The 14,861-nt window shown below is 43.0% G+C and overlaps 1 protein-coding gene across 6 annotated transcripts in view; it reads right to left on the minus strand.

Moving 5' to 3' along the window:
• Positions 1-14,861, minus strand: part of CDH23 (cadherin related 23) — a 576,749-nt gene that overhangs the window by 188,279 nt on the left and 373,609 nt on the right. For all 6 annotated transcript variants that reach the window (XM_075934954.1, XM_075934955.1, XM_075934952.1 and 3 more), the window contains 3 exons: positions 7,316-7,388; positions 4,853-4,969; positions 2,107-2,219 (listed from right to left, as the gene is read on the minus strand). In XM_075934954.1, the coding sequence (XP_075791069.1) occupies positions 2,107-2,219; positions 4,853-4,969; positions 7,316-7,388 (303 nt within the window). The remainder of the gene's footprint in view (positions 1-2,106; positions 2,220-4,852; positions 4,970-7,315; positions 7,389-14,861) is intronic.

Genomic DNA, 14,861 nt, shown 5'->3' on the forward strand with positions numbered 1-14,861 from the left:
GCCGACGCTCCCCGCAAGCGCCGCGCCATGTGCCCGGGGCCAGGCCAGCTCCGAGCACCTGGCGGGCGCATGCAAATGCCCCCGCGGGCGCCATGGCGCCCGCGGGCACCGTGTTGGGGACCACGGGTGTAAGGGGTCAGAGTAGATGATCATAATGGTCCCTTCTGACCTTAAAGACTATAGTCTATGAGAAAAGACCTAGTAGATCAACGACTCCACTAACTAGGGGCGGATTCAGTGTAGTTCTCTACCACACATTCTTTCTCCTTCTAGTCCCATTTTAAGGGCCAAAGCTTACATTGCTTTCCTTGGGCTATCACACCACAGGCAAACTGTTTCCTTTCTCCCAGGTGCTGCTCTATTTCAAGACAGCAGTGTGACAAGTCAGCGTATTCTTGAGTGTGCATGTGCCCTCCATGGATTTCTGGGGATGTGCAAAGGTGACAGTAGCTGCTGGTGTGTGGGAATCCCAACATGTATGTTTGCTAGGGCCATTGCAGGCAATGCTTGCTATTTAAAGGGCACTATTGTGGTTTGTTAGGGGACCCAGGCATGCAGGCCCAGGAGCACTGGACTGTGGACTCTTCTTTCTTATTCAAAGATGGTACTGTGGCTGATGAATCCTAGGTGTACATTCCTGCCAAATGCAATAGGCAAACTTTTCATCAGACAACAATTTCCCACCAAGTTTTCAGGTTCTCTAATTACAGATACTTTTAGGGAAATATGTTAATGTATTTTTTCTCCATTTCTACAGATACTGTTCCTTGTCTTTTAATGAATCTATTAGGAGATGGGTCGTCTCCCATGAAGCCCCAAAGAGGACACAGTAGTAAACATGACAGCCACCTCCAACTGGGCAGGGCAGGCCTACCTGCTCCAGATTCAACAGGAAACATCAAGCTATCACTGTACCCAGCACGGTGAGAACTACCTCATAGAGCTCTCCCTGCTAGCACTGCAAAGGCATTTTCTGTGATTCGCAAGTAGAAAAACAAGCAGATTCAAGAAAGATTATCATCTTTATATTAGTACCCACTGCTTGTTACATCTCTTGTACTATCAAAGCATGGAGCAGTTTGACTGAGATCAAAAGGCCTTGAAAGACACATGCTGGCACAGTGATTCAAATAATGAGAAAGGTGTCGTTGGCTGCTGGCTTTCTGACATTTGTAAAATCTTGTCTAAGTTTTATTAAAGCGTTTTCAGTGATTGGCTAGATGCATGTTTTAAAGACAGGCATCTGTGTCAAGGTGACAGCATCATTCAAATAGCACACAGACTATTTGAATAACAATTACAGGTAATACTTTAAGCGCTCCTAGGATTCCTTCCACAGGAAGATTTTAAAGCACAGAGATATTAACAAACTCTGCCTCACAAGAGGCAAGGTGGATATAAACAACAAAGAGTCCTGTGATACCTCAAAAACAAACAAATTTATTTGGCTCAGAGGGGTAGCTATATTTGTCTGTATCTGCAAAAATGATAAGGACCCCTGTGGCTTCTTAAAGATTTATTTGGTCATAAGCTTTCATGGGTAAAAACCACTTTGTGAGCAGAGACAATGTGGGTATGTATGATCATCTCCATGTTAGAGATGAAGAAACTGAGGAACAGAGAGGACAAATTACCAGATGGTTAAATGCGTTGAAAGTGAAGGGAGCCTGATTGGGTGTTAATTTTGTTTTAGTTTTAAAGTTATGTCAAGATTGCTTGGAGCATGCATACAAATAAATGCTCTTCATGTCTGTAAACATCTAAATAAAGAAGCAGAAATAGAAGGAACTACATTTTTTGTGTTTCAGCAAACTCCAGGCCCGTTCTGTCCTTGTCCCCTTACTGAAATGGTCCACAAGTAGTGTCCAGTGGATCTAGTAGCTTTTGCGATGCAGAAAATTGTCCACTAGTAACTGAACTGAGGACCACCAAACTCATCACTGCTGTCAGACAATAACAACATTCAATCACTATTGACTCCAGGTGCAGTGACCCAGACATGAAAGGTCCTGGTATTGCCAATGTAAATCGACTCAACTGTCTGGTTTCAAAGAGAAATGATAACATGTTACAAGCTCTTAACAGAAGAGAAGCATTTGAACTCACTGTGGCAATGCCTGTTTTCTGGTTATGACCCACACCCCCATCCACGGCCCGGACAATGAGTATGTACTCTGATTTGGCCTCCCGATCAAGCAGAGACGTTGTGGTAATTTCACCTGCAAAAAAGGGAAATGGGAAAGAAAAGAGATTTCATAAGATAATAGTGAATCCTGGGCACTTGTCCACATGGGATGAGGAGAGTGGTATGAGCATTTGGAAATACTAATGCAAAAAATTGCCCACAAGTCTGAATTTGCATGTGCAAAGAGGAAGATCATTGTGAAGAGGTGAAAAATTCAGATTTGGAAATATGATCAGGTTCTTCCATGAATGAGAGGTTAAAGCAACTGGGACTTTTCAGTTTAGAAAAGAGGAGACTGAGGGGGGATATGATACAGGTCTATAAAATCATGAGTGGTGTGGAGAGGGCTGATAAAGAAAAGTTATTTATTAGTTTCCTAAATAGAAGAACTAGAGGACACCAAATGAAATTAATGGGTAGCAGGTTTAAAACTAATAAAAGAAAGTTCTTCTTCACACAGTGTGTAGTCAACCTGTGGAACTCCTTGCCAGAGGAGGCTGTGAAGGCTAGGACTATAACAGAGTTTAAAGAGAAGCTAGATAATTTCATGGAGGTTAGGTCCATAAAAGGCTATTAGCCAGGGGATAAAATGGTGTCCTTGGCCTCTGTTAGAGGCTGAAGAGAGATAGCAGGAGACAATCACTTCATCATTGTCTTCGGTTCACCCTCTCTGGGGCACCTGGTGCTGGCCACTGTTGGTAGACAGGATACTGGGCTAGAAGGACCTTTGGTCTGACCCAGTACGGCCGTTCTTATGACATAGGATAATGCATTGTGATGACAATAACAATCCCTTTGAAACAGCTGTGGTGAGGACTAGTTCACAGATGGATTTGCATAGTGACATCTTCTGTGATAGAACACTTGTACAAACAGTTCAACTCTGCAATGTCATTGTCTATCTTTTCACTATGATCATGGGCTCAGACTATGCAGAACATATGAACCAGTATTGGCACAATCTGGAAAGAATCTGGGTGAATCCAGGCTCTGATTTTCTGGTCTCCAACTTCAGAAAATTTAACCTAAGACAAGAGGTAATCACTGACATAACTGTGATGTTGCCTGGCTTGAGCTCAGTGACTTCACTGCCTTGTAATGACATCATTGTTTCTTAACTAATGTAGAAAAATAACAGGAATCTAATATCTGAGATTCCTAAAGGAATAGGAAGTTCACAGCAAGGAGCCAAGTTTCTGTTTGATTTGGACAGAATTTTCCATGCTGTGGCAGATCCCAATGGGTTTGTTTAACCAATGCCCTAAACTCGAAATAAGATACACAATTTGCGCTACACAAATTGCGTATCTTAGTTTGATTGAATTTCAAAATAAACTATTTTGAAATTTGGCTCATCTAGTCAGTGCCAAATTTTGAAATAACACGCTATTTCAAGATGTCCCTTAGCCCTCGTGGAACGAGGGTTACCAGGATGCCAAAATAACACGCCTGTTATTTCAAAAAATATTTCAAAATAATGGTGTCTTGTAAAGATGCGGGATAACTATTTTGGGATACCCCCGGTATCCTGAAATAGCTGTACAGTGTAGACATAAATGAAATAATGTCATTGGGTATCTCATCAACCATCGTAATTGCCCCTCAGTGACAAATCACCTTCCTTCCCATTACTACTTCTCCCCCTACTCCACATTCCAGATGCTAAAGGGACATCAGTAATGAGGGCTGTGCTCCAGTATGTTGGAGCTTTAATGTGAGGGGCAGTCCCAGGCATAAATGGAAGGAAGCAGGAACAGAGGGAAAATTAATCTAGATGAGAGAAATTTTAAAAGTTAAAAGGTCCTCTTGCAATATATTTGCTTCTAAAGTTTTGTGGCATCTATTAATTCACAGGCTGAAAAAATTAATCAGTAAAAAAAGTTTTAAATATGAATGTGTCGCAATGATGGATCATTCCTCTTGTCCACAAGATTACATCTAATTAAGTGCATCTTTACAGAGCAGGTTCAGCTAATTTGAATCAGGAACTTCTCTAGAAAGTGCATATACCTGGAAGGCACCAAGCAAGCACATGCAGTTTTGCAGATGCTTTCTTTTCCACCCTTAGGCACCAATGTATGCTACAGTGTACCTTGATTAGAAGTAAGGCTGTGGATAAAAGAAGCTCTTGGATCATAATAGATACTCAGCTTTTTCCAGACAGCTCCTCTCAGCATTGCTAGGTCAACAGCATCTTAGAACAATGTGGTCAGACCTTCTTTATAATAATGGCCAGTTATATCCCCTATACAAATCCCAAAGCATCCCTGGGAAATGAACCCCCCCCCCCTCTTTTCTCTTAGACTGAGTAATAGAGTAGAACATGGATTAAATTTCCCCTTGGACCAGGGCCCTTTGTTTGCTGGCCACTCTCCCATTCCTTCTAGAAAATGACTCCGGAGTTGGGCACCAGGTACCATAATGGCAGGATGGATACTTGTGCCTGAAGTGCTGGGACCAGTTGCATTTTATACTCCTTTAGGCTGTGTTTCTTCTACAATAAACACATTGCAGAATGGGGGGTGGGAGGAGAGGGCTGGAGGGTGGAAAATGACAAGAATAAAAGGACAGAGGGAAAAAGAAAGATGAGAGGCAGAAAATATAACAGATATCCAAAGGAGAAAGACAGGTGAGGGGAAAAGAGAAAGATCCCATAGGCAGGCTCACCTGAGCGAGCATTGATCCGGAAGTGAGAGGAACCTTCCAGTGAGTAGATAATTGACTCTTGACCGTATTCTCTGGACAGGTCCAAATCAGTGGCATTTAAAAATAGCACCGTGGCTCCTTGGAAAACATCAAACAAGGAATCAAAAAATGCATGTTTATTAGCACACTGAATTGGACAACAGCTGGAACAGTAAGCATAGCATTCCTAAAATATCTAATACAGTTAGCTCATGGTCACTCCAAACCAGGAAATATGGTCATATGTATTTCTGAGCTGTTTCTTTAATAGGTTTATCATTTTCTATCCTGCTAACTGGTCCATCTCTCTGAGCTGACTTTTATCAGCAGCAGCTCTAACTCCCAATTCAAACTTGTCACTGTGTCGAGGAATCCCAATGTGAGAGACTTAATCACTTGGCAACTTTTAAAGGAAGTACACGGATCCTCAGGGATTTTAAGTGCCATGTTAGTGGCATTTTAATGTTAATCCAGGGGAACGAGGACGGAGGCTGCACGAGCCATCTCTGGTTGGATGTGTAATCACTGACACCAACAGATCGATCATGACCAGCCAGCAGTTCATGAGGGGATTGCTACTTACTGGCCCCAGGAAAGCTGACAAGGATAAACTCTTTAACAAAAAGGCACTTAACGTTAAAGGGATTTAAGTGCCATGGTGAGGACTTTTGGTTGCCTAGCTGGAAGAAAGCAAGGAGGCAATTGCTTTCACAAGTTGCTTTCTCGGTGAGATATGGGTGTGAGAACTGTATGAGAAGGTGGAGAGTGGAGGCGCTTGAGCTCCAATTGGATAGGAAGTCAATTTTGCCTTTTCCAGGTTTACTTTAACTGCTGTTTTTCACTGTATAAGCACAAATCAAGTACATGCTTTACTTGATATTTACCAGCATAGCTATGAACACAGTGATACTATTTCCTGACTGATTGGTGAGAGCAGATGTGCTGTTACTCCCTGGGTACAGTATGCCCATACAATCCTAATTTTCCACACCAAGTGTATCAAACACAAGTGCTTTGGGAGTTTGTCAGCCTAATGCTATCATGCAAGTGAGAGCAATATTTCTGTATCCAGTGTTTCCCACTAATAAGGTTGGAAGCCCACTAGCATGGCTGAGCATCCAAGAGGGAACAGATGTGGACAAAGTGTCCTACATACAATGGTGAACCTTAGGAAGATGGCACTGAGAAAAATACAAGCAACTCTTTTTTTCAAAGGGGTATTTCAGCGCCCCTAAGGTAGTGTCCCAGATTCTGCCCTCAGAAGGCACAATGCCAATATTAGCACTGCTCAGATGGCACAGTTCCCTTAGGTGCCACCATACCTGTAAGATGTAAGAAGTACATTATCTAGCTGTGTGTGTGATTTTTCAAAAGCATTCAGAGTTGGCCGGTCTCTGCTTCCAGTGAACTCTATGGGAATTTAACCATTGATTCCTGGAGCAGAGTTTGGCCAACAGGGGCTGTCTTTTGTACACTGCTAGCACAATGGGGGAGGGGAGAAGGGTGGGCTGGCTCTCCATCAAGGCTTGTAGGCACTTCAGGAATACAATCAATAACTACATTGCTACCACCACAGAGAGCATTTCATGGCATGTACAGTGTGGGATTTGCATGTTTTGTATGAGTTCTATGGAAGAGACACATTTTAACTTTCAACTTATAAAAGGGGCCATCACTCAAATTCTGAATGACCAACAATATCAATAGATATCTGAATCCTATTAGGTAGCATGTGTTGTATCTCCTCCCTCTTTGTACCTAATCCAGAGGCTGGGAGTGTTACAACTCCAGTAGCTGGCTCTTTAGCTCAGGCTGAGGAGGCCCAGGCTTTCAGTGCTGGACTGGAGCTCCCTGTTTCAATCCCCAGGGCTGGATGAGATGGCAGTCATCACATATACACTTGGTAATATGCTCATGAGTGTCAACCCTGAAGGCTAAATCTCACAGGGTACCTTGATTTGAGGTGAGGCTGTGGGTAAAAGAAGTTCTTGCCCCTAGGCAAATGCTAAAACAAAAAGATACTCTTTGTGACTCATCAGTGGAAGGCTTAACAATTTGAAGCTGTTGAATAGCAAGGGACCCAGAGCCAATGGCCTTTCATTCAACTTCCCCTCCATCACTGCCTGATGCTAAAACACTCAAGTGGGTTAAGCTGATACAAAGGTACGTGTGAAGAGAAGCTGTGTACATGACAGCATAGGTCTTGTGTGCATGCAAAGCATTATGCATGTATTGAAATCAGTCTACCTGGTCATTAGTTAGCTAATTTTCTCTCTGAAAAATTGCTTCCAACAGGATGCTGACACCTTCTGCCAGGTAGCTGGGCTCTTTTGGAACTTAGTGCCACCTCTCCATTGGCTGAGTAGGCTGTCATAAAATATTACCAGTATGAAACTACAAATGGGAAGCCATATAAAGAGAGAGAGGGAGCACACTTTTCCATACCCGCCATGATGTCCTCCAGCACAGTAATGACATAGGAAGGCCTACTGAACGTGGGTGGATTATCATTTTCATCCTAAAGAGAAAAGAAGAGATGTTGGAAAACACTAACTTGGAAGAAAACAACAGAATAATGACAAAACACTGGTGTGATAGGACATGGAAATGTCTAGTTACTCCTGACTTACTTCTCCTTTCTGAAGAGAATACTGCTGCTTTAACCGAGGGGCTGGATTCTAGGGCAGTGAAGGCACAAGGCTACTTATAGCCATGGAGATCTGTTCACAGACTTCCACTGTAACTCTGGTCAAGTTATGCTACATTGTCTCTTGGTGCCCTGGTTTCTTAATTCATAATATGGGAGCAATAACATCTCTTTCCTTGTGGTGTTGTGAAGATGAATTAGCTCCAACAGGACAGTTGTTTGGGGAGGAGAGTCCTATGTAAATGGTATGCATTATTATCTGCAAACAATGTCTAGAGGTCATGCATGTGCTTTACTTTGTATATTTCTTTTCCTCTCCATTTTCTCTGCTACAATTATAAGAAGCTTGAAAACAAATGGTTCACCTCTTTTCTGTTTCCAAACTGTGGTGAGCACAAAAGGGACCAGCAGGCATGAGAGACAGTTAGTGACCTGATTCTGTGTTGTTTGGGACCTTACACCAATCAAACAGAAAGCATCAACATGGCCTAACATAGCTCAATCATGCTCATCCCCTCTCCAGGTTCTACATACTATAAGTTGGGAGTGCACAGCTGACTAAGAAGCTAGCATTCCCTGCTTTATGCCAGCAGGCTGTTTATCTCTCCGGAAGAGAATTTCTGTTTGACACTTTGGCTTGGTTTGGCTACTCTGCCTGAATGGTTCAAAGTGACTGGAGTAGAAATGAGACTCTAGCCCAAAATGTCTTTCCTGAAGGATTTTTTAAACTAAACACATAAGATGAACATTATTCCCTCCACCAATCACAACACTAATTTACACATATTTCAAATGGAGCAGAGCTCATAATGGCTTCCTTTTGTTAGCATCTCTGGATGTGCATAAGTATTAGTAAAGATGTTAACAGAATGTCTCTAAGGGTATGTCTACACTACAGCACTAATTCGATCTAACTTAATTCGAATTAGTTAATTCGAACTAGTGCATCTAGACCTAAAAACTAGTTCGAATTAACATTTTGCTAATTTGAACTAGCATGTCCACATTAAGTGGACCCTGAACCAGGGTTAAGGATGGCCGGAAGCAGTGCTGGCAGGGCATCAGATTAGGACTTAGAGCGTGGAGCTGCTGCCTCAGGCTATCCGAGGGCTGTGCTTAAAGGGACCCGACACCCACACCCCGGACAGACAGTTCTCAGGGGTTTTCCGCTTGCAAAGCAGTCCTGGCTTGGAGTGCCCTGAGTGCCCACACTTGGCACATCACAGCACTCGGCCATCAGCCCGGCTGCACTTGCCGCAGGCTGCCATCCGGGGGGGGGGGTCAATCGGGGGGCTGCAGGAGAGTTTCCATCCCGAGGAGCCCGCAGAGCCAGCCCAGTCCTTTTCATCAGGGGCTCGTACCCCATTCCTCCCTCACATCCTTCCACTTACCCATCTCTAGCCCCCCTTCCTGATGTACAAAATAAAGGACACGTGTGGTCAAAAATAGAAACTCTCTTTATTGAACAAAACTTGGGGAGACTGGGAAAAGGAGGTGGGAGAGGGGAAGACAGAGGGTGGGAGAGGGGAGGGCAACTACAATGATCAGGGGTTTGGAACAGGTCCCATATGAAGAGAGGCTAAAGAGACTGGGACTTTTCAGCTTAGAAAATAGGAAACTGAGGGGGGATATGATAGAGGTCTATAAAAGCATGAGTTGTGTGGAGAGGTTGCATAAAGAAAAGTTCTACATTAGTTCCCATAATAGAAGGACTAGAGGACACCAACTGAAATGAATAGGTAGCAGGCTTGAAACTAGTAAGAGAAAGTTGTTGTTCTTCACAAAGCAAATAGTCAACCTGTGGAACTCCTTGCTGCAGGAGACTGTGAAGGCTAGAACTATAACAGAGTTTAAAGAGAAATTAGATCAATTCATGGAGGTTGGGTCCATGGAGTGGTATTAGCTAGGGGGTAGAAATGGTGTTCCTGGCCTCTATTTGTGGAAGGCTGGAGATGGATGGCACGAGACAAATGGCTTGGTCATTGTCTTCGGTCCATCCCCTGCAGGGTACCCAGTGTTGGCCGCTGTCGGCAGACAGGCTACTGGGCTAGATGGACCTTTGGTCTGACCCAGTACTGCCATTCTTGTGTTCTTAAGTTCTAAGCTCATGGTCGGGGGTCTCACTGGACCACCTTGATTTTCATGTAAACCTGCTCCTGGGTGGCCAGGCTGGCAGCTATCCTGCTCTAAACAGCCACTTTCCTGTGCCTAGTGCGAACGTCGTGGACGTTGGAGGCTTCCCCCCAAACCTCGATGAGGTCCACGATGTCCGCACTAGACCAGGCAGGCGCCCATCTCTTGCGGCCCCAGGAGGGCTCCTGGGAGCCGCCAGCCTGGTCCCGGGAAGAGGCGGAGGGCTGGGTGGCAGCAGGTGGCTGGTTCGTGCCGTGCCAGGTGCAGGGTCTGCTGGCTGGGTGCCCCTTTAAGAGCTCCAGGGCCGGGAGGGGTGCAGAAGAGTTTCCCTGGTGGTGCCCAGAGTGGCCACCAGGGAAAGCTGGGGAGGGCTAGCCTCCCACTAGTTGGAATTAAGTGGCTACAGAGCCCTTAATTCGAACTACTTAATTCGAACTAGGCGTTAGTCCTCGTAGAATGAGGTTTACCTAGTTCGAATTAAGTTCGAACTAGCGGTTTGTATGTGTAGCGCCTATTAAAGTTAATTCGAACTAATGTCTGTTAGTTCGAATTAACTTTGTAGTGTAGACATACCCTTAATTATCTGTCTCTGCAAAGCGACTATAATTCCATAAAAGTGATGCTGTCTCTCTTTTGTTTCCTAACTGATAAAGCTTACAGTTTTTGGAGGGATGGCGTGGGAAACTGATACTCAGTATCCCTAGGAGATTTCTCCTCTGATTTAAACATTTTCAATTAATGAAGTCTGGTTCTATAAACTGTTCCTTCTTCCCTCCCCGTACTCATTAGGGAGTGTCCTGTGAGTTCCTCCTTGCCCTCTACCACATTTTAGAAGGGAGCAAAACATTACAAAAGTAAAAAAACAAATACAAGCATCATCTCTTCTTTCTTCTTCCTCAGAGCAGCACAAGGAGATGTTATCATTCAGGAGCACACTGGCCAATGACACATGATCCTAGAAGTCATGTTATCTGTTTATTATGCGCAAAACAAGTTAATCTGATTCCTGTTTATAAGGAGGAGGGAAGGAATCTCTTTGAAAAAAGTGAATATAGTGCTGGTGAAAGATGCCACTTCTGAAACCAATAAATCCTCTCTCCACAGGACAACCCTTACGGGACAGACAGTGGCAGCACGATATTTCCCATATTGCCCCACTCACCTAATCATACACAGACCACCTCTGAGGATGAGAGAGCAGTGCCATCTCCAAGTACTGCACTAAGACTCTCTAAAAACTCTGCGTATTTATGCCTTGGACACTTGTCTACTAGTAAGGAAAGATCACACACTCTTTTCACAATGGCTGTCAGATGTTAAGTCATAACTAACCTGTGCCAGGCTGGGACCAAAAGATAAAAGTGATCAGCTTGGAGAGCTGCATAGCATCAGTGTCCTGAGTCCTCCAACCCCTTCTGAAGTTCTCCCCTTTTCCTCTAACTTTAAAATGGTTTAGCCCAAAATTTCAAAGAAGTGGCCAATGATTTTTAACATGCAGCTTAACACTCCTTGGGTTTTGTTTCCAGAGAGTCTGGGCATCCACAGCTCCCGTACGTTTTAGCTGAAGTTATGGGTGCTCAGCACTTCTGAAAATAGACAGCAAGGAATATCGAGTTGGGCCTCTAAAATCAAATGGCCACTTTGCAAAATTTTGGCCAGCATATTAGAAACTGAAATATAAAATCACAGAAATGTAGGTTTGGCAGAGACTTTGAGACACCATTAAGTCCATCCTCCTGTGCTGCAGAAGGATCGTCTTCAACAGGGCTACGTCTAGACTACATCCCTTTTTCGTAAAAGCGATGTAAATTAGACGTATCGCAATTGCTAATGAAGCGGGGATTTAAATCTCCCCTGCTTCATTAGCATAAAAATGGCTGCCGCTTTTTTTCCACATGGAGCTTTGCCGGAAAAAAGCGCTAGTCTAGACGCTGATCTTGCGGAAAATAAAGCCTTTCCCAAAAGATCCCTTATTTCAAGAGGGATAAGGGAGCTTTCGGAAAAGGCTTTATTTTCCCCAAGATCAGCATCTAGACTGGCACTTTTTTCCGACAAAGCTCCGTGCGGGGAAAAAAGCGGCAGCCATTTTTATGCTAATGAAGCGGGAAAGATTTAAATCCCCGCTTCATTAGCAATTGCGATACATCTAATTTACATCCCTTTTACGAAAAAGGGATGTAGTCTAGACGTAGCCCAAGTGTTTATCTAACCTCACAGTTCTCAAACTGTGGGTCGGGGCCCCAACATGGGTTGCAATTACATTTTAATGGGGGTCGACAGAGCTGACTTAAACTTGAGGGGCCCAAAGTCAAAGCCCATGCCCCACCAACCAAGGCTGAAACCTTCCCTATTGGGACTCAGGTTATAGGCCCTCTGCCTGGGGCTGAAATCCTTGGACTTCAGCTAAGCACCCACCGCTGAGCGGTGCTTAGGCTGGCTAAAGCTTTGACTCTCCATTCTGGGGTAGTGTGGTAACTTTTGTTGTCAGAAGAGGGTTGCAGTTCATGAAGTCTGAGAACCCCAGGTCTAACTTGTTTTTGAAAACCTCCAATGATGGGGATGCCCTTAGTAACCTATTCCAATAATTAAACACTGTTAAAGTTTGAAAGCTTTCCTAATATCGAACCTAAATCTCCATTGCTGTAAATTAAGCCAATTATTTTTTTGCCCTGTCTAGACAATCAGAATAATTGATCACTGTCCTCTTCATAACAGCCCTTTACATATTTGAAACATATCAATTCCCCCAATTAGTTTTCTATTCTCCAAACTAAACATACCCCCATTATAGGCCATATTTTCTATAGCCTTTCATTTTATTATTCTGCTCTTTAGGCATGAAAACTTAAGGTATACCAAGGTAAGAAGTGACAGTTCTCCAGCACTGGAATAATTCCATCATTTAAATATTGATCTCTGAATACATTCTATACCTAGGATACATTCACCACTGGAAAGGTATATTGTGAAAAACATATTCATTAATACTTCTAGTTACTAGTCTACAACATGACGTACAGTAACTGAACAGCTTTCATGCTTATACTATAGGTTTTCAAGATAGATGGTTACTACCATCATGCTCAGCTATAGTCTATAAAGTGCTACCAGACCATTTGCTTGCTGTTTTTTTTCTGTAACAGACTAACTCGGCTACTCCCAAAGCTATAGGAATGTTAAGTGATCCTATCTCAGCTAGTAAATACAAAAAAGGTTCAGACAAGAAATGTGATCTTTATGTTGATGGCCTCTCTTTAAGCTTGTCTCTTTTGGGAGACAGACTGCTGCTGTCTTGGGAAACTAAATCAATAATGCTTGGTTTAAGATATTCCTAAAAATGGAAGGAGGATCAGCTTAAAAGGGTTTTAAATGCCATTGAAGTAACATCAAGGATCAACCATAAACAGACCAAATCCAGCAGCATAAGGGAGTTAAGGATGAAATTGCCAGAGAATTAAAATACCCCATTTGCTTGGATCCCTATGTCAAAGATGGAGCTTTCTAGAAGTCTCTGATAACCCTGTAGCATGACTGAAGCTTTTGCCATTGAACTTGATATTTTAGGCCATTTCACATGCCAGTGATACCCATCAGACTCTAATTAAATTGCTATCCTCAACTATCGTTGCCGGAAGCAGGTGATCTTTAATCAGCCTTTGCATCACTTCTGTGATGCTCAGTTTTGCACACTGCCCTCCTCATAGCATAATGAACCTTAATGTGGAAATCTGCTCCACCATGTAATTCTTTTTTATACTGCCATTTTGGAGGGCATGGCTATTAGGAAACCCATCAATCAAAACATATCAAATGTATTAATGTTGCACGTAGTGTTTAAGTATGGGAATGTAAGGCTTGTCTTCACTATGTGGAAGATCAACACTACCACGGTCGATCTTCTGTTCGATTTAGTGGGACTAGTAAAGACCCACTAAATTGAACTCAAAGAGCAGCTCCATTGATGCTGGTGGAGACGGCATTGAAACAGTGTGGAAACTCTAATTAAGGTATGTCGACTCCAACTATGTAATTAACATAGCTGGAGTTGCATATCTTAATTTGACCTTTCCCCTTAGTCTAGACCGGGCTTAATTAACACTCTTGCACAGAAAGAGGGAGACAGACAGAAACAGAGACAGAGACAGAGTGTGTGTATGTAGGGGTGTATTTGTTTGAACATGGATGGTGAAAGCAAGTTAAAAAAGAGATTATGAAATAAATTTTCATCAACCCCTGGAAAACTTATTCTATCATTTTTCACTTCTAGGTTTTCTGCACTTCCCCCAAATCATACCGGTGTTGGAGACAGAAGGCAACTACTGATCAGAGCAACATGGCAACTTTGAAGCTCCTTTAAAAGTATGGATTCATCCAATCAGGGTAAAAAGAGCCCCACTTTCTGCCCACCACCAACCTTACTCCCTGGCTCATTAAATTTGACTCACTGGTTTCAGATAGTAAATAGAAATGTAGCCGTGTTAGTCTGGGGTAGCTGAAGCAAAATGCAAGACAATGTAGCACTTTAAAGACTAACAAGATGGTTTATTAGACGGTTTATTAGATGGTTTATTATCCTTTGGTATATATGGTTGTGACTATTTTTTTCCACTATTTGATCTGAGGAAGTGGGTCTGGCCCACGAAAGCTCATCATCTAATAAACCATCTTGTTAGTCTTTAAAGTGCTACATTGTCCTGCATTTTGGTTTCAGATAAACTGATTTAAAATGTTTACCTACCACTACAACGTCCTCGCCAAAGGCTCCATCCCTTTCTCAAAGCAAACAGCCAGAGCTAGCACACTCTTAAGAGAAGACTTTGTCAATCACCAGCACCTTTTTTAATATATACTTACATATAGTTAGAGTTACTGGCTCACTGCACAAAACGGCATCTAGAATGTCAGTGACAGAGAGCTAGGCAGAAACTTATTAGTGGTGATATTTCCTGGGATCCTGGCATATCACTTGCTATTAGTTCTAATTCAGTGGCTCCCTCTACAAAAGCTTATTGTCCCCTAATGGGAAATCTACAAAGCGAGTTTGACTTCTTTATTAAAAACCAACAAGCAAAGGATGAAAAAAAATTACCTCCCTTACACTCTCAGTCACTCTCTTGTTCTGTTTTTTTCCCCTTGTAAGTGCCATTGTGAGCCACTTCATCATCATCATCTTTTTTTCAGTTGAGAGAAAATCCCTTTGGTTTAAAGTGG

This window comes from Pelodiscus sinensis, chromosome 8 (genome assembly GCF_049634645.1).
Source record: "Pelodiscus sinensis isolate JC-2024 chromosome 8, ASM4963464v1, whole genome shotgun sequence".
Taxonomy (NCBI): domain Eukaryota; kingdom Metazoa; phylum Chordata; order Testudines; family Trionychidae; genus Pelodiscus; species Pelodiscus sinensis.